General features: G+C 40.3%; 1 protein-coding gene across 4 annotated transcripts in view; it reads right to left on the minus strand.

Annotated features, from left to right (window-relative positions):
• Positions 1–20,360, minus strand: part of AIG1 (androgen induced 1) — a 247,583-nt gene that overhangs the window by 33,281 nt on the left and 193,942 nt on the right. For 2 of the 4 annotated variants that reach the window (XM_080805481.1, XM_080805483.1), the window contains exon 4: positions 16,031–16,146. The exons of the other annotated variants lie outside the window; for them this stretch is intronic. In XM_080805481.1, coding sequence (XP_080661607.1) covers positions 16,031–16,146 — 116 coding nt within the window. The remainder of the gene's footprint in view (positions 1–16,030; positions 16,147–20,360) is intronic. 4 annotated transcript variants of the gene reach the window in all.

Consider the following 20,360-nt stretch of genomic DNA (forward strand, 5'->3'; position numbering starts at 1 on the left):
ATTTAGGGCCATCTTCCACTATTTGTCTCTTGTAAAAACAAGCTATATAGCTAGTTTAAAGATGCGTGCACTTAGAAATAAACTATTAAAAGCAAACTAAGAAGCTGGGCTGTTGCCAGCTACATTTCAATAGATCAACCTCACTTAATTTGTATGTGTCAGATATTTCTTCCTCTACACAGTGCTTTCCTCAGAGGAAAATTCATTCAGAGGCTTGAAGCATACAACGTTTTAAATGTAGCTGTATTTTCTGTGTGGTTATTTTAGAGAAGGATTTATTTGGTCAGATTCGGACACTATCCCTATTAATCCAATATGCTATTAAAAATCCAGTTTTTTCATAATTTAATAATTTTGGGGAGTATACACAGCCAAAATTCTAATTGAGTGAATAAAAAGGAATAAAAATTAAGTTAACATAATTAATGGTAATGGGACAGACATATTACTAATAGTTTTCTTTCTTTTGGAAAACCACTTTAACCCTCCTCAATGTCAATTAAGAAGTTATCTCTTAAGCTAGATTGTATTTGTGATTCTGGCTAGTAGTCTATTCTTTTCTCTCTGTGTCCACCTGAGTGCCACTTTCCAATTTTGTTCTAGAAGTCTTCATTCAAGAATGGAACAACAAATGTGGACAAAGAAAGAAAGTGGGAGAATTGATAATCGCTAATACTTCTGAAAAATTTATTTTTACCTTTGATAGGAAACTTGTTCAGAACTACAAATATACATGTTTTGACAAATATTACAATTCTCCCTTATTTTTAAAGGAGTGAAAATTCATCTGGGAAGAGTTGCAATGGTCATTGTGTTGGAATGACATCCACATTGCTGTCTTGCCCTAGTTTTTACCGTCTTTGACTCTCATGGATTTATGGCTTTGAAAGTATGCATCATTCATTTATTTATTCCTTCAAAATTTACTAGGCCCCAGTTATGCACCAGACACTGTCTCAGGTGTTGGGGGTAATTTGGAGAATGTCTCTGTAGTTCCTGCCCACAAGCTTATAGTCCAGTGGTGGTGCAGGGGTGAGGTTTCATAGCAGTGTTATAAGTGCTATAATAGGGTGATTGGGGATGCCATGGGAATACTTAAAAGGGACACCTACTATCAATCAGAGTGTTGGGGATGACTTTCTGGGTGAAGTGATATCTGATTTGAGACTCAAAGATAGATAGATGGTAAGTGGAGGTAAAGTCCTAGAAGCAAATGGTCCCCACAGAGAGGAGGAGTGAGTGAGACCAAGTTTAAGGAACTACAAGAAGTTTAGTAGAACTGGTGTATGGAGTTCTGGGGAAGAGGCAGAGCTCACTTCAAAGGGTTTTGTGTACTAAAATTTTATAATAGTGCAGCATTATTTTGTAGTATCAAATTTAACCTGGCTTCCCCGTGGCCTGAAATCTTTATGCTTCCTTATAAGCTCTTTCTCCCTTTAACTATGTGGATACTTTATACATTCACACCTCCATCCTTAGCCAAAAAGCAGGAAACAACCCCCAAATGCCCATCAATTGATGAATGCATACACAAATTGTACTTTATCTAGACAATGGAATGTTATTTGGCCATAAAAAGTAATGTAGACTAATACATGCTACAACATGGATGAATCTTAAAAACATCATGCTGAGCAAAAGAAGCCAGACACAGAAGGCCACATATTGTATGTTCCATTTATAAGAAATATCCAGACCAGGAAAATGCATATAGACAGAAAGTAGGGTAGTCATTTCTAGAAGCTGAAGGGAGGGGAGAATGTGGAGTGACTGCTTAAGGGGTACAGAGATAACTTTGGGGGTGATAAAATGTTCTGGAATTAATAATAGTGACGGTTGCACAACCTCATGAAGTCTTAAAACCACTGGATTGTATGTAAATTATGTATCTACATAAATCCAACAAGTAACAGGTGTAGATGAAACAAGTTTGGCAATATATTGATAATTACTGGAGTTAGGTGATGGGTAGTAGGGGTTTATTGTATTACTCCCCCTTAAAAAGTGCAAAACAAAAAAACCCTTTCATGTCACAAAGATAATAGAAGCCAAGAGATATCAACTCATCCAGCGTGTGGTCACTAAACCTTAACATTTGCTTACAGTCTTTTCTTAGTCATTCATTTCCATGTTTAACACGTGCTTTGAGCCTAACATTTTGGTAGGAGGTGAGGATATTACAATGGACACAAGAGGCATAGCTCCTACCCTCAGAACTTTGCCATCTGGAAGGAAAGCCAGAAATAGAGTGACAGGTGAGGGAAGGACATGGCGTGAATGCTTTGAGGCATGGGAGAGCACGGTGTGTCTGAAGGATGGAAAGAAGACAGACGTAACTGAAGGGTAGAGGGTGAGCGGGCAAGGGCAGGTGATGAGGTGGCATAGTTAGGCAAGGGAGAAGTTATACAGGGCCTTTGAGACCACTAAAGGGTTTCAGCAATAAAAAGTTCTCCAGATGCTGTCACTTCTTCAAGGCCAGTTCTTTCTCATTCGTGTAGCCCAGAAATCAAAGTATCAAGAAGAATTGAGAAGTCACTGTTCTTTCCCTCAACCGTGGCTCAGGTATAAGCAAAGATGTCTCTGCTAAGGATGATAATCAGTGTGCCTGGTTGGTTCTGTTATTTATTGCCCCAAACAACAGGATGTAATGCTAAGTATGGGGCAGAGGGAGAATCATATGGGTGGTGAACCCAGAACAAGAGCAGTATCTGCCATCAAAGAATGCTATTGAAAGAAGCTCTCTTCCTGCTGGGTGGGTGGGGAATGTGACACTGCACCTTTAGCAGTGATTCCTGTAGCTCCTGAGAAACACCATGTTCTTCTTCAGTGAAGCTACCTTGAGCTTCAGGGCCACCTGTCAGAGGTCCTTTTTGACACCCCCAGTAGCCCAGCTGTGCATGTTGTTATCCTGCCTGTGCCATGCCTGTAAGCCTCTGGTCATACGCGGGTGGGTGTACAGACTTGGATAACGGTGTTTCCTGTCCCCCACACAATGCCCATTTCTGAGGTTTACGCCTGGTCCCTGTTAGCTTATTTATGAGCCTGGCAAGCTAAGACTTGGAAGAATATTTCTAAAGGTTATAACCATACTACCGCAGAAGAGAAGGAAATTGTACATGATCTCAGGAGAAGTGGTGCCACTCTATCCTGGATGTCCAACAAGAGGTACCACTATTCACCATCCTCTCTGGGGAATAGACCTGAGCTCCCTGAGGTCAGATCACTTTCCTCTGGAGGGAGAGGGTTTTAGACCCAGAAGCTCTTTCTAGTCACCCTTCCTAGGCATGGAATCATGGCATTCACAAGAATGCCTTTAATGCAACCATGAGATGTGATGCTTATATTGGCAAGGGCCTAGATGTCAGTACAATGTGTGCCACGTGGCTGGTGGTATTTTACCAAGTAGCTCAGTGTTACAGACTTTAGAACACAGATGTCACAGTCCCAGAGCCAACTACAATGAAAATTAAGATTACCATCCCTGTGAGTGCAATTACAGTATCTGGCTACTCCTTTGACCTCCCAGCAGATGTGGATTAGCAGGTAGAATTCCAACAAGTCTAGCCTGTCTGTTTGCCATAGCGAATACTTTTAAATGGACTGCTAGCAGATACCCAGCACTTTTCTGTACAAGTTAGTTCACACGTGTAAGTTTTCTCTGGCAGAGGCACACATCTTGTTAGACTTATCTACCAGGAACATGCCATTTTAAAAAGAAACCTGCCCTTGTCTGACAGGAAGGCAAATGGCACTGTTTAGCATTGTACTCAAGTTAGCTATTTTTGATCATATGTTTTCCGAAATTGTGTACATACATTTGGTTTAAAGTTTATACATTCGGTTGGGCATTCTGTGTGACAAAGGGAGGCTAAGTGTAATGTGTTTATGGAGGGGACTTGGCCTGATGTGATGGCGTTTGGCTGACTGACAATGTCACGTGAGCTGTTCACTCCTCTGGGGCCTGATTAGATCTACACAGAGTACTAATGGCAATTCCTGAATTTCTCAAGAGGCTGACAAGACTTTATGAATGAACTGTCACTTCTTTTTGCTTTTCTTTTCTTTTGTTTTTAATTTTTTTTAATTGTCACTTCTTTCTTACAGTCCTCCAGCAGAGCTAGGAAACAGAGCTAATCCAAGCCTTCAGACTCCATTTTCCTTCTCATCCAATGTGTTTTCAACAGAATAGCACAGGGCTTAAACTACTTGTTATAGATGCAAAGCAATTTGTGTATTTATACCTGTAAATTTATGCATTGTTTTAATTTATGTAAGATTTTGGTATCATTTCTCAGCTTTTAAGGATGACTTACACATCTTATTTTTCTACTGTTATGTGAGAATATCACAGCCCAGGGATACATCATGGCATAAGGAAAAATAAAAGTGCTACCCAGAAAGAAAAAAAAAATCCAAACAGGAAAAAACAAACCGTTGAAGGGTTTTAAGTAGGAGGATTGACATGATCAGATTTGCATTTTAAAACACTCTGCCCAAGAGGTGGAAAGGGGACAGGAGACAGTGTGAGAAAGGTAGTGAAGAGGGTCTGAGTGTGGGAGGGGCTATCAACAGGGCCTGCCAAGGAGAACATGAGCAGGATACCAGAGACAGTATGGCATCATGGGAAACAGGCAAACCAACCAACCAACCAACCAACCAACCAAAGGAACACACACAAAACAGGTTCAAACAAGGATGTTGTAGAGAGGTAAAATAAAAGTAGCCCTAGTGGGAAGAGCAAAGGTGGAATTGAGCTCATCCTGACTGGAGGAGGACAAAATGTGGCCAGTTCCAAGTGCACTGAACTTCTTTGCCTATGATTTGCCATCTCTTGCTTCCAGGCCATCTCCTTTCTCTGCCTGACCCACTTTTACCCTGGCACTTTTTATGGCCCCTCAAGGGCCAGCTCCCATGTCACTTCTTTTGGAGGACTTTTATGACCCTATGAGTCTGGGTTAGGGAATGTTCATCTGGACTTTCAGAGCTTTCTGTATTTCTATTATTATAAACAGCCCATATCAACTGTAAGGTAATTGCTTTTTTATTTTTCTGTATTCTTAAGTAGACTGTCAGCTCCTTGAGGGCAGAGTTGAAGCTTAATACATCATTTACCACCTGTATCTAGCACAATGCCTGACACACCATAGAGAAACAGACACTTGTTTAAGAGTCTTTTAGCATTGTACTCAACGAATCTTGTCCCTAGTCTACACTGACCCAGATCTCTCAGATTAAGGGAGAATTAAGATGTTATAATAATAATCAAGCTAGTTCCTTGTCTTTGAAAATTACTAGGAAAATGGGTCTACTTAAATGTATAAAGCCAAAGTTTTGCATGGGTACTTTAGACTAAGTTTCTCTTGCCATTTCCTTTATATCTCAATCAAAAGGTCATTTTGGCTGCAGATTTCTTTTCACTCTTGTGGCATAAACTCAAATCTGGCACTGCAGTGCCTGGATGGTGCAATCAGTTAGGCATCTGACTCTTGGTTTCTGCTCAGGCATGATCTCAAGAGTCATGCGATTGATCCCCATGTCACTTAAGACTCTCTCTCCCTCTCCATCTCTCTGCCCCCCACCATGAACATTCATTCATATTATCTCTCTCTAAAAATAAATAAATACATCTTTTAAAAAATCCCCTCAAATCTGGTACAGATATGTCCTCATCTGAATTTTTTTTTTTAATCTGTGTTTATTTGTGCCTTAGGGGAGACCAGCAATGCTGGGTGCTGTGGGAGACACAAATGTCTGCAGGCTGTGGAAACCCTCTGCCAAAGATGAGACTGAGCAGGGCTAACGGTCACTGTGGAGTTGTTCATGTAATCCCCTCCTGCAGCCGCCAGAGAATATGTTCTGAACCTTCAAAACGCTCCCATATTCTCAAAGACACAGAGAAGGCTCACTTCAGGGAAATGAAGAGTCTATAATTTGACTAATAAATGAATCTTTCCTCTACTTGAAATGTTTTTATTGCATGACCTGGGTCACCTCCCATACCTAGGCTGACACTCTGGCAAGGAGTTCAGTCTGTGTTGGCAATTTAAATGAATCAGGCAGGTAGGAGAGGAGACAAGCCAAAATTCAATATTAGAGAAATGGGTGGTAGGAATATTGTAAACTACTTTATATGGTTACCATTGAGCTAAGCGTAAGGTAGGTGTGTGTGTATGTATATATATAATTTAAATTTCCCCTACTTTATCTGCTTGCTTTTAGAACTCACGCACTGTCACAATTTCTCTTATTAAGCAATCTATCTTAAGAATATTTTCTGACATTTTGACTGATGTGATGTCTAAAAGAAATGTGTTTGTATTAACCCTTAGAAAACTGTAGCTAGGAAAGCTCTCTTTATTTTCTTTAAGAGCAATTCAACTGCTGACCTTTCTCTTGCTCTAGATAGTGAATGGGGGGGATCTGGTTGGGGGCAGGATAGGCTTTGAAAAAAATCAACCAGATAACCACCAGATAACAACAACTTCTTTTTAACTCCTTAGATGGAAAGGAACAGGGCATTACAGTAGTGTCCCCTAGAGAGGCTGAACCCAATCTTGAGAGTCAGAGAAGACTTCCCTGAGAAAGAGATAGTTGAGCTGAGATGTGAAGAATGAAGAATTGTGGGGGTATGACTAAAGGGAGGTTGGGGGGAGGTATGAGGAAGGTGAAAGCTTTGACCTTAGAAGAAACTTAGTTTGCTCTTAACCATTAGAGAGAAGGTCACTGTGGCTGGAGCCAGCAAGCAAAGAGGGCAGAGGAGGATGAGGGAGCTGGAGAATTCACTGGGGTCAAATAATGTAGGTCTCTGAAGCCATGAAAAGAAACTTTGGACTTTATTCCTAGAAGCAATGGGAAGTCATCCATACTCTCTGAGCAAAGGAGTGACATGGTCAGTGTGCTTTTAAAGGATGTGCCCAAGGATCCTGCAAGTGGACAGGCGTGTGGTGGTGGGAGATGATAGTTCTGTGTGTGGTTCCGGAGAGGGATAACAAAAGCTGGGGCATGGTGTTGGCAGTGGAGAGGGAGCAAGCGCAAAGATTCTTCAAGTACTTTGGAAGAATAGAAGCCAGAAATTGGTGAATGACTATCTGTAGAAGGGCCTAGAAAGATGGGCTGTCGGTGTCTTATAAATTTCTGGCATGAACATCTGGGTGGATGACAATGCTCAGGGAATACAATCTTGGGGTGCAGTTGGGAAAGCAGGTACTGCTTGAGTATGGTATGCAATTGCAAGCATGAGAGGCTTATGAGTAGGTATCAGAAGAGAGCTCTGAGCTACAGATCTGGGATGGAAGAAATAACAAACGCAGAGTTGATGAATTTACTTAGGGAGAGTAGGCAGTAAGAGAAAAGGATCTTGGTTAAGAAGGTGGATTCCAAGTTGAGTATTCTCACCACAATAAATTTTAAAAGTTAATAAATTAGAAAAGGAGAAGATCAAGGGCTGGGCTCCAAAGTACTCCAGCACGGGGGGTTTGGGTAGAGTGGGAAGAGCCTGCAGATGATGCTATGAGGGATCGTTTTGAGAATGGGGAGGGAAATTGGGAGATTGTGATATCCAAGTCTGAGAAGACAGTGATTCAGGAAGGGGCATAATTTAGTATCAAAACTGCTACAATATCAATGGAAGAGAGGTGGTATAGAAATTCTTCCCCTATTGTCATAAGGAGGGAGTAGGTACAGTAAAGATGTCTATAGGACGAAGTGGAAAGAGTTCCTATTTAAAGTCTTTTAGAGTTTCCGTGAAATATAAGGTCAGACCATCTGCTGGGAGATCATTGGGGAGTATGAGCGGGAGGTGGAGGGAGGACTGGTAGAACAGGTAGAGGAAATGCAAAGTAAAATTGCCAAGGAACATAGAGGACACAAGCAGCATCAAAATGGTGATTCTAGACTACAGAGAAAAGAAGTGGTCATGTTGGTATGGATGTCCTGCTGGGAAGTGTGAGAAAGGTCATAACCACATAGAAGATGATTTTGGGGTGGGGGGCATGGTTAACAGCATATGGGGAATTCTAGTTCTTCATGTGCTCTCAGCAAGTCTGAGAACCAGCTGTTGGGTTCAGAGAAGACAAAACTCAGAATAATAAGTACTGGGAACTGAGATGGATTATACACACAAGCCTTTTCGGTCCAGATGCAGATCTAAGGAACTGATTTAATCAACACCCAAGTGGGCATTCTGAGGGGCTGAGTGCAAGCCATACTCTCAGTTGGTAAGTCCTCCATTGTCCAGAAGATGGGAAAACAACAACTCATCTCAACAACGTGTTTGTAAAAATAAGCAGATCAGAATAATGGGAAAACAATGACATTTTTGGTTCTCAGGGGAAAAGCAGAGCTTGGGAAATAACTTAATGTTCGAACTGTAAGAAATTTTCAGAAAACTCTTTAGCATTCTTAATAGTTTGTGAGGAGACATGAAGCCTATGAAGCAGGACCAGAATCCATAAGAAGAGCAGAAGATAAAATGAAAATAAGAGTGGTGGGGACAAGAGAGAGAAGGAAATGGAACTTTCCCATATACTCCTCAGACAGTCAGGATTTTTGTGGTGGGAGGAAGGAAAGACACAATCATTTCCCAAGGGGCCCATGTGCTTCTTAATCCTCAAGGCAATTCTGTAGTGCAAATGTTACTCCCTTTTTAAAGGTGGTAAAAATGAGGGCTCGGAGAGGATAAGTGATCTGCTCAAAACAAGGGAAGAGGGGAACTGAACAAAAGATGGTGGAATTCAAGGATCTGGACCTCCACCTCCCAGAACAGGCACAAGAGGTTAATGAGGGAAGAAACATGCAGAAAGGGGCTGGGTTAGGCTACTTTCGGTCTGAATATTCTTAGCATATAAATAGAACAACAACAATGGCTACTGGACTAAGCGCCAATTATGTGGCAGGCATTTTACACACATCTTTCTTCCTTTCTTTCCTTCCTTCCTTCCTTCTTTCTTTTGAGAGAGAGAGAGAGAGAGAGAGAGAGAGCCTGAGGGTGGGGAGGGAGGGGCAGAGGGAGAGAGAGAATCTTAAGAATCTCAAGCAGGCCCCATGTTCAACATGGAGCCTGCCTGATAATAATGGGGCTGGATCTCACCACCCTGAGATCCTGACCTGAGTAGAAATCAAGAGTCCAACACTTAACCGACTGAGCCACCCAGGAGGCCCTACACCCATTTTTCTGATTCTCACAGTAATCCTGCCTAAGTGTCATGACTTTTTTTTTTTTCAGTTGCAGTAATTGAGGCCAACAGAGACTAAGTGTTTTGCTCAAATGTGTAAGTATTCTACTGCTGGTATAATACATTGCTACAAACTTTGTGGCTGAAAACAACACACATTTATCTTACAATTCTGTAGTTTAGAAGTCCAACACAGGTCCAATGAGGCTATAGTCAAGATGTCAGCAGGGCTGTGTTCTTTCTGGATCCATCCCCTTGACCTCTCTAGCTGCTAGAAGTGACCCACATTACTTGGCTCATGGTCCACTTCCTCTATCTTTAAAGCTGGCACTGATGGTTTGGGTCCTTTTCCTGTAATATCTATCTGACCCTTCTCCCACAGTCCTGCTCCCCTCTAACCACAGCAGAGAAACCAGATGATCAGTTTGGGCTCACTTGGATAATGCAGGCTAACCTCCCCCACCCAAGGTCTTAAATGTAATCACATCTGCAAAGTCCTTTTTGTCATGTGAGGTGACACATTCACAAATCCTAGAGATTAGGATGTGGACATTTCTGGAACCATTATTCTGCCCACCATATCAAATTAAAGAGGTACTGAAGGGCTGAACCCAGAGTTTAATTTAGATTCGGTCAAAATTAAGTAGGAAATCCTATTGGCTCTATCTTCAAAATATATCCAGAATTCTTCTAGTTCTCACACTGCCATTTCTACCACCTTGGTCCAAACCATGCCACTGCTTCTGAGAAAGGATTACTGCTATAGCTTTGTAATTGTTTTCTCGCTCCATCCTTGCCTGCAGTCCATTCTCAACATAGTAGCCAAAATAATCCTTTAAAAATATCTCAGATTATGTCAGTTTTCTGTTCAAAACCTTCCAATAACTCTTGATTTCGGTATGAACTAAGGACACAGTCTTTACATATCCTACAAGGCTTACATAATCCTTCCTCCACTCCAGGCGTCTCCGGTCACTCTCCCCTCACTCAGCCCCAACACAAGCCTTCAGACTGCACTGAACATACCAGAATTATTGCCAGAGTCTTGAGCGGAAGGGGGCTCTGTATTTTTGTTCTGCCTCCTCCTCCAGTACCTTGAAGTAGAATGGGAGGGCATAGCCTGGTTCTGGGATGCCTCTTTCCTAGCTGGGGATCTGGGAGGGGAAATGGGAGGAGGATGAATAACTCTTGACTTCACTGTCCACGGCTGTGCAAGTGGTTTCCCCTTTATCTTTGCTAGTACCCGCTCTCCACTGATCGATGCTGTGAGGCTGATGTTTCGATGCCTACTTTTGCATGTGGTACATATGTGTGAGGTTTGTAGGGGTCTCTGAGGGCATTCTCTAATTCAGAATTTCCATATGTGGGTTATGGACTGAGTCCTGCTCATGGCAGGATGCTATAATTTCTTGTTGTTTGGAAACCCCTGCCTAGGGGCTGGCCTTCTTGGGTGGGCCACCATTAAGACAGCTGAGCCTAGTGCTCTCCCTCAATGTCAAACCAGATCCACAAGAAACACATCCATCTTTGCCACATACAAGTGATGTGGTCATAGGCTGCTTTACAGCTGTCCCTCCCTCCCTCCTGCTCAGGCAGGAGGCAAATGAATGTTCACAAATCTCTTCCTAAGTTAGATTTCTGTCTTATACCTGATTTACCAAGGATTCTTTTGGAGTCTGTTATCCTTGGTTTTGGTGAATGTGGGGAGGCAATTCCTTCCCCAATGGCTCCCCTAGACCTCAACTCAAGAGTGCAAAGACACTCTCCTTCTCCCCAGCCAGGCTGAAGAAGGAAGGTTAGGAAGACAGGCATGGCAAAGAGTATGGATGGCTTTGGTGATGTGTAAGAGAACAAAGTGTTTGGGCTGTCTTTTATAGGCCCCAGGGAAGCACCTTTCTTCAGAATGTGAGGCAGGCATATGCTGCACTCCTCTTTCACCTTGGTCCCTGTTCTCCACTGCCAGGACATCAGGAAAACTTTCACGCACTGTTAGAGATATAAAAGTCATCAGGACAGGCAGTTACGGTAGAGTGAAAGATTCAAGTTGAACAAAGGAAAATGTCATCTGCTGGTCAGAGAATGACATGTTGGTCAGTTTACTCAACTGGTGAAGAAGCATCCAATGAAGTAAGGGGACTTCACATGTCTAAAATTTACATGGTCTAAAATTTCACTTTTTTTAGTGAAGAGGGTGTGAATTTTACGCTAAAAATTTTACTTGTTCATGGCTAAAAATTCCTCCCAAGACTTAAATTTGAGTACAATCTTATTTTTAAGATTTTTTCCCTCTGTTTTAAAGAAACAATATTTGTTTCCAGCACAAACTTGAAGAAATAAAGAAAAGTTTCAATAGGGGAGCAAAAATAATCTGCAATTGCATAACTAAAGTATAATCAAGTTTGATGGAGCTAGAACTCTGATTTCGGGCAGTTTAAGACTGTGTCATGTAAGAATGATCATCCTTCATCTTGATTTTACTTTGTTTTGTTTTCTATTTTGAGAAGTTGCACAATGGACACATTTGGGGTAATGAAATTTGGACTGTGAAATTTATAAAAAACCATTAGGGCCCAGAGACAACAGAAATCTCTATTCTGCTTTAAATAAGCTCACTGTAGTGACAAGAAATGTTTATCCATTAGAAGAAAGTCCTATGACTCATTTTCTCCCCTTCCCTAATGCCTCCCTGCTCCTGCTGTGCCTTGCATTTAGTGTTAGCATGTATTATGCATGGACCCTGAGATCTCATGTGGGGTCTACTGAATGAGAACCACCATGGGAGGGGAGAATGGGCAGGGGATGGAAGAAACTTCAGGACAGAGGAGACCTACTGCTGAATAGCAAAGTAGTGTCCTTCAGATTGAAAAGCAAAGTAGTGAGTACCACAAACGCTATACAGGGAGACAAAGGTGTGAGGCACTGGGGGGCCCCAGCCAAAGAATAGATTGGCCACCAGCAGGAGTCCTGTACAGGTAGAGTAAGGATACCGTCTCTCACAGAATTTGTCAACTAGAGGATGACAGTGGTCAACATTCCATGATCTTTTTTTTTTTTAATTTAAATTCGATTATACAATGCATAGTACATCATTAGTTTTTGATATAATGTTCAATGATTCATTCATTGCGTATCACATTCCATGATCTTAAAGCTCTCTGTTTTACTTGGTTCCCCTTCAGGATTTCCTGATGGTTCTTTTAAATTTAAAAAGCAAACAAAAGTGATATTTTCATATCCTTTAGGGCTATTTTGGGTTTTTAAAGTGAAGAGTGTATGAGTGAGTGAGAAAGAATAAAAGTAAAAGCAAAAGGCTTACAACATTGTAACTAAAATTCTCAGACTGTTGATAAGAAAACACTCTCTGCATTGTCCTCAGAACAGTAAGTATAGAAATACTAATACTAACACCACCACCACCACCACCACTACTACTACTCCTACTACTACTACTATTGACAATAAAAGAAAAATACAAAAACTTTTTGCGTGTGTCAGGTATTGTTCTATGGCTTCTATATACTGTAACTGAATCCTCAAGACTGTCCCATGAGGTCCTTGTCCCTATTTCATATCTGACTAAATTAGAGATCAGAAAAGTTAAGTGAAGGAGTCAGAATTCTAACCCATGAAGTAGTCTTAACTATTAGACATGCTGCTTCTGATGTATTACTTCAAAACAAAACAAAAACTAAACACACAATCTATTCACCCACAGAGGTACTCTTCTCCCAGAAGGCAGTGGAGAACATGTGAATTGTACAGACTGTGGATACACAATGCTTGCATTCCAGATCTGGCAACAACAAGGATACTTGGCTTTTTCTTGGGCAAGTCATATACTCTCTAAGCTTTAGTTTTCTTATCTGTAAAATAGGCCAGATAATGCCTATCTCAAAGGGTTATTTGGGGAGCTAAATAACGTATTTGAAAAGCACTTGGCACAGTACTCAAAAGAATGGTATTCCTTACAATTCCTGTTAATTACAGTTGCATTAGAAACCCAGAGGACCTCTGGGTTGTATCCTGCATAAGCTAATACAGGTCACCCCATTTTTTAGGGGAAACCCCACAACAACCGCACAGAATGTGTGGGGGAATGATGATGGAGGGGATGTATGCAGAAAAGGTATTGAGAGCCCACCATAAGTGGATAGGGAGATGCTGGTGTCCCAGACCCTGGGTAAGTGGAGAGAGGTATGGTGGGAAGCATAAGAAGGTAGAAAGGGAGTCTGGAATGACTTCTGATGCTCAGTTTGGGAGGACTGAAATAGGGATTGGGAAATGGAACTGCTCAGGGTGGCCGCTCAATGGGCTCCAGTCTATGAGTGAAAGCTCCCATATGTTGTTGCAACTTTAGCTATCCAAATCTAGAAGGAGAACAGGTTTAGGTGGAGTGGGAGCCATGTGGGAATGGACAGCAAGTGGGAATCAGAGCAAAGCACAGACAGTCTGGCCAGCAGATGCAGAGGTACGGATTCAGCTCGACCATGCAGGGGATGGCAGGGGAGATCTATTTGTTTTATAATTAGTGTATGATAAGAGGCATGCTTTCTTCCATTTTGGCATGAAGTTCTGGAATGTCCAGTTACAATCCTGGTATGCTACCAAAAGATTTCATATCCTGAAACTTCCACTATCATGTCACTGGTATGGCAGCTTTGAGATAGTCTGGAAGGAGCAAAAGTCAGTACCTTTTTGATAACAATGAAAATCCTTGGATTTATATACTATGACAGGATATGAGGGTCATTGTTTAGCTCTTGGCATAGCTATGAATACCTAGGGCAGAACACCAAAGGAAAAAGTCTACTTTGAAAGCTCTCTCAGAACAAATCTGAGAGAATTTGCTGGTTAATGCAACACATGTCCAAACAAGTACTGGTTTACTTAGGGAGTATGCAGGCCTGGCAAGCCTCACTTGGCATGAAGAGCATGAGTAATGATTCATTTTAATGAGGGATCTTGGGGGTCTATAATGAAGACTATGTGGTATTTGCCATGTGTCTCTTTGAAACGTTGACTGAGTGTACCCACAGTGGAAGAAAAGCTATCAGAAAATACATAGTTCATGAGACTTCTGGGACTCTATAAGGTTCAGATAATTTAATAGTGTATAAATGAATTTACAGAAATACACCCAGAGATCTCAGAGAAAAAAGCTTCTCTTCCCACAGGTAAGCAAATATGAGCACAAAGTAATGAGACTATATTTTTGGGAGCAAGGGAGGGATTTGATTTTTTAATGATTTTTGATTTTAAGATGAATGCATCCCTGGAATAATTCATAGCCTCCCTACATGATCTTCTGAAAGATAAGAGTCATTTGAATATCAAATTCACATATATAAAGTATGTATATTCATTTTTGAGACATAATTTTAGTCACACTTCACCTGTAAGCCCTGATCATTTGGACTTTTTCTTTCTTTCATTTTTTTTAAAGATTTTATTTATTTATTTGAGAGAGATAGTGAGAGAAAGAGAGAAAGCACAAGAAGGAGGAGGGTCAGAGGGAGAAGCAGACTCCCCATTGAGCAGGGAGCCCGATGTGGGACTCAATCCTGGGACTCCAAAATCATGACCTAAGCCAAAGACAGTTGCTTAACTGACTGAGCCACCCACGTGCCCTAGACTTTTTCTACTAGAGAAAATCAGTACTTAACATTTTAGGTTGAAACAAAAAAAAAATCTAGAAAGTGATGAGGAAAACAAACAGACTTTGTTTTCCAATGGACTTTGACTAGTCAATGAAATGGCAGATAGAATGAGCATTACTGCATGTTTGTTCTGGGGTCTTTCATCTGGAGGTCCATTTAGATCTAGCCACAGGGTATGACTTCCTAGAAACAAATTTCCTTTCTGGTCAGATCTGGGGCATTATGTGGTCATTCACGCAAAGTACGTGAAGTACTGTATTGAACTTTGTTTTGTACTTCTGGGCTGGCTAGAGCAAATGCTCTGCAGAGACTGGGCCTCCCAAAAAGCTCCGGGATTTTGGAGGGATTAAATATAGTTCTGGGGGTGTTTGGAAGAACGTGATGCAGTCCTTGAGGCTTAAGGGGGGGATAGTGACCCAGAACTCAGGACAAGAAAGGCAGAAGTGGGTGGGAGGGACCTCTTCTATGTGTACAAGTCCTCCAAAAAGGATTTGGAATTCTAAAGAGAAGTAAGAAATTCTGTCTTAAAAGAATTTTGAAATTTTGAAATATTAAAATATGGTAAGAACTGAAACTGATATGAAGTAAACCCAACAGTCAACTGTGCTGTTATCAGATAAATGTGGCACCACCCACTTGAGACTTATTCGTGCCCAACGGAGCAAGTGGAGATTTCTTGTAATTTATTTATCCCAATTAAAAAACAAAACAAACCCTTAAATGCCTATTATGCATAATCGCTAATTGTAAGACAGGTTCTAAACTGACTCAGAAGAATGTCCGTTTTCACTTGTTTCCTATGAAGTTTAAGATCACTCCTCTAAAGAGGCCATTTCTTCTGTCCTCATTTGCATTTGCTCACCAACAACAGCAACAACAAAAAAATCCCAAGCAAAAAGCCCTTAAGCAATAAAACTGCTGTCCAAGAAAAACATTTAGTTTGAAAAAGAGTTGAAAAATGTAGCCTTGGAAGAACCATTGCTTACATGGGATTGTTCAACAAATTCCTGTTGTGTGAGGTTTGGCGTATACTTTCTAAAAATATAAGCATCTGGGGAAATGAGACAAAGCCCAGGTCCTGGACCAAATGAGGCACGCAGTGTGAATCTGTTAGTGATTATATCCATAATGAAATATGTGCCCAAATTTAGCAGTGCAAAATCTAATACAATACGAAAGCCCAGCAGGCACTGTCCTTACCATAATATATAGCCAACAGAGAAGGTACATATGGCGGCGAGTCCGCTGCTCCTGCTGGGATACGCATGGTGTGATGTCCTCATCTCGATTAATATAAAGGGCAAAACTGTTGTGTGCTGAAAAAGAACAGAGAGCAGGTGACACAGATTCTTATCATTGCCCCTCAATACTTGTTTTGTCTCCAGTAGGAGAAGGGATAGTGCAAATTCCTAGCAAAAGCACCATAGCAGAGAGCAACTGTATATGGCTTGTCTAAGATGTAGGATGGACAAGAAAACATGTGATCCATTGATTGTTCTACTGGTGTTTTTCTTCTATATCTGAATTTTTAAAATTTTATTTTATTTATAACTGTCACAGTAAATTTCAGTAATTTTGAAGGATGTATAGGAAAAAAATTAGAACCTAAGAAAGGAATAAAAATAACCACTGTCAATATTTTGGTAGATGCTTTCCCTCCCCCTTGTTTATATTATTTATACATAGTTAAGATCATACTGTGCACAGAATTTTGTTTTGGGACTATAGCATGAGAATTTTTGGGGGGGTGCAGAGGGAGAGAGAGAATATTAAGGAGGTTCCACTCCCTGTGTGTGAGTCAAACTGGGGGCTAGAGCTCACAACCCTGAGATCATGACCTGAGCCGAAATCGAGCGTCAGACACTTAACCAACTGAGCTACCTAGGTGCCCCAACATGAGAATTTTTAATATGCCATTTCAGAAATTCTTCTAGAATATTAACCTTAACTATAGTTGCTCGAAACTCCATTTTATGGATATATTGGATATACCAAAATTATTTGGCCAATTCCTGTTCTTGGACATTAAGTAGTAAAAGATTTTAAATTATTAATTTATGAAAAATTTCATGATGAATATCTTTCATAGAATTCTTTGAATGTTAAATAATTTTCTTATAGTTAAAGGCATAATGCCAAATTATGTGTGTAATAGCAGCAGGTTAAGAAATAATGTCAAATTAGTTTCCAGAAAGGATGTACTGGTTTTTACCAGCAGAGTATGGATCTAGATATGATGTTTGAAGACCGACTCCAAAGAAGCTTGATGGGACCTTCCCATTTGTTTTTTGGACTCAGTGACCACTCTGATGCTCAGTTCAGTGGGCCAAGACGGGGATAAAATTTGGTAAGAAGTAAGGAAAGTCAGTTTATCCTGGTGTTGAAATTTGATGAACAGATGTAAGGGACAAAGATCTTCTTAGGTACAACTGGGTTAGGATATAGATTTATCTGTCAACATTGAAGTTTCTCAAGAGTAAGAAGATGGCAGAACTGAGAACTGAACCATGAGTAAGTTTGAATTCTACTTGGTACCTCCTTAATGGCCATGAAAGAATCTTTGCTCTGTTCTTCCTGTATTGTTGAAATATTCAAGGAAAGTTCAGGAAATTGAATATTATAATTTTCAAATTCTCATAAGTAGCATGGCTCCAGGTGGCAGGTGGGCCTTGACAGGAAAACACATGGTAGTGATATCAAAGTGAACATCTTAGAAACAACAAATTGCCTATATTTATAGAAAAAATAGAAATACAGGATTTTTAAAGAACTACGAAGATAGTGGAAATTCTTTGCTTTAAATGTTCTCCTCTAGATAACTATGCTGAATGCCAATAGATTAGTAATTAGAGTCTGGTATTCCTAAAACATCAGGTGGGTAATTCCACAGTTGGGTAGCTTTATATCTCCTTATTCTTTGCTTCTCTATTGTTTTTCTAAAACAGTATAATTAGCTCTGAAAGGAACCATGCAAAATGTACATGTGTATTGATACAGAGATAGTATGTGCTTTAAAGATCTATTTTATTGTTTTATTGACTATAATCTAGTCACCTGAGATGACATTGGCCTGGAGTTTCACCAACAGTTTGAGAAGCCAACAGTAGTTTTGCAATGGTGCATTCATGTGTAAAATTCAAATGTATAGCTAACGATAAGTCTAAGTCTTATCAAATCTCATGCAGGAAAAAAAAGCCCCAACATTCTTAACGGGAATTATTAACTCCATTTTACACTGAAGATAGTGCTAACTGACTCTGGTGGCCTGTGTGAGTTACAGAACCATGGTGATATATTATTTTTTGATTTATTAATATTAAAAAGCATTTAAATTCTACCTCTTCATCCATAGCTTCAGACTGAGTAGAAAATCATCCCTTTTCTATAAAATTATATAAGTTCAAATAACTAATCTGAATATTCTTAGTTATCCAGTTATCATTTTTTTACTTAGCCTCCTTGTTGATTATCAGATGTCATACCTAGAAGGGTTAGGATGTATTTTGATGATGCCAGACAGAAAATCTCTGAAAAATGAAGATCTTTCTAGATCACTTCATTAATGGCATCATCACCACTAAAAAGGAGCTACTTGTTCCATCAATGACATAATCAGTGACATAAGATCTTTCTGTGTGCCAGCTGGCCCAGTGGCAAATCTTGGGTAACAGCATATCATTCAGAATTTTCAGGCACTGAAGAATGTATATCTCCCTCTCTAAAAATGTGTAATACAAATGATGTTTACTGTTAAACAGTACATATTGACAAAAGTAAAAGTAGTGTAAAATATTTATAGCAAATATAAACATTGCTCTGCAGGTAGTTAAGGTTTTATAAACTAAGAAAATGGTAAAAATATACAAATGGGCCTGCTGAATCTCTAAGTAACCTTTAGCAGCTCCACTGTAACCCAAAATCTGTAGCAACAAGAGGGATAATTATTTTAGAACTACAGGTACAAGAAATCCAGTTCTAATCCACTCCCAGGCAACACTCTGCTTGAATGACTTAAGAACCAGGAAGGAAATACTCAAGTCCATTCAAAACCACCTGGTGTCCAAAAACAGTAGTCCTACATTTCGTTCACTGTGGTATTTGTAGGAAAGAGCCTGGCACATAGGAGATGCTCAATAAATACTCGTGGAGATGATTTAATCTTCAAAGCAACATATTTAATGGGAACTTTTAACTACGTTTTGCAGATGAGGTAACAAACACTCAGAAAAGATCATTGTCTTGCCCAAGATCATAGAGCTAGTATGTCTGGAAGTAGGGTTCAAGACCAGCTTTGTTTCCAAATGCTAGGCTCTGTTTTCTACATCAGAATTGTATTTGTCAAAGATATAGTTAAGTAATATTTGACTCAATAAACCTGTGGGAATGCATGACTGAAGATCACTTACATTGTCACTCAATTGACCAGAACTATTTTTTGCTTGACCTCAAAATAAACAAAGAAGTCTTCACTGTAAAAAAAAAAAAAAAAAAAAAAAAAAAAGTATTTTGCCAAATGTGTTCTTTCCTATGGCATATAAGCATTCTGAATAATAATAAAACCAGCTGGCATAAAGTTAGGACTTCTCAGTGGTGCACTGATAAAGATGGCTGGAGGCAGTTTTTCCAGCTTTTGGCTCAGAGGAGGTCAAGGTGTAACATTCTTGGTCAACCAGCCTCTGGTTCATCTGGCAGCTGCCTTTGTCATGTGGCCCAAACTCCACCCCAATGAGATCAAAGTCACAGACCGAGTGCATGAGCTGGGGAGTCGATGCCACATCTACCTCAAGCTCCAACACTGGACCTTGGGTCTGTCTCCCAAAAAAGTTCGTGACATGCAAGGCAATAGGTGACCAGAAGGGTCTTAACATGACAGTGAAACTGACCATTTGGAATAGGCCCAGATTGAGTAGTACCTTCTGTCTGTGCCCTATTGTCAAAGGCCCCCAGGAGCCAGTCAGAGACAGAGGGAAGCAAAAAACCATCAAGTACAGTGAAACTCTCACTTTTGATGAAATTGTCAACATTGCCCAACAGATGCATTACCAATCTTTATAATCAGAGAGCTCTCTGGAGCCTTTAAAGAGAACCTGGGGACTTCCAGTTTGTGGGCTGCAATGTTGACGGCCACCATCCTCCTGACATCATAGATGATATCAACAGTGGTACAGTGGAATGCCCAGCTCCTTAAGAACCACAAAGGAACATACTTCAATAAAAGATTATCTGAAAACTTAAAAAAAAAAGGTATATTCAGGAATGATATGTTTCTATTTCTCAAACACAAATACCTTTTATTTTATTATTATTATCTTTTAAGGATTTTATTTATTTATTTGAGATTGAGAGAAAGAGAGAGAGCATGACCAGAGAGAAGGGGCAGAGGGAGAAACAGACTCCCCACGGAACAGAAGCTTGACTTGGGGCTTGATCCCAGGACCCTGAGATCATGACTTGAACCAAAGGCAGGTGCTCAACTGACTGAGCCACCCAGTTGTCCCCACAAATACATTTTAAAGTATCCTCAGGTTCC

Source organism: Martes martes (assembly GCF_963455335.1).
Source record: "Martes martes genome assembly, chromosome: 6".
Classification (NCBI taxonomy): Eukaryota; Metazoa; Chordata; class Mammalia; order Carnivora; family Mustelidae; genus Martes; species Martes martes.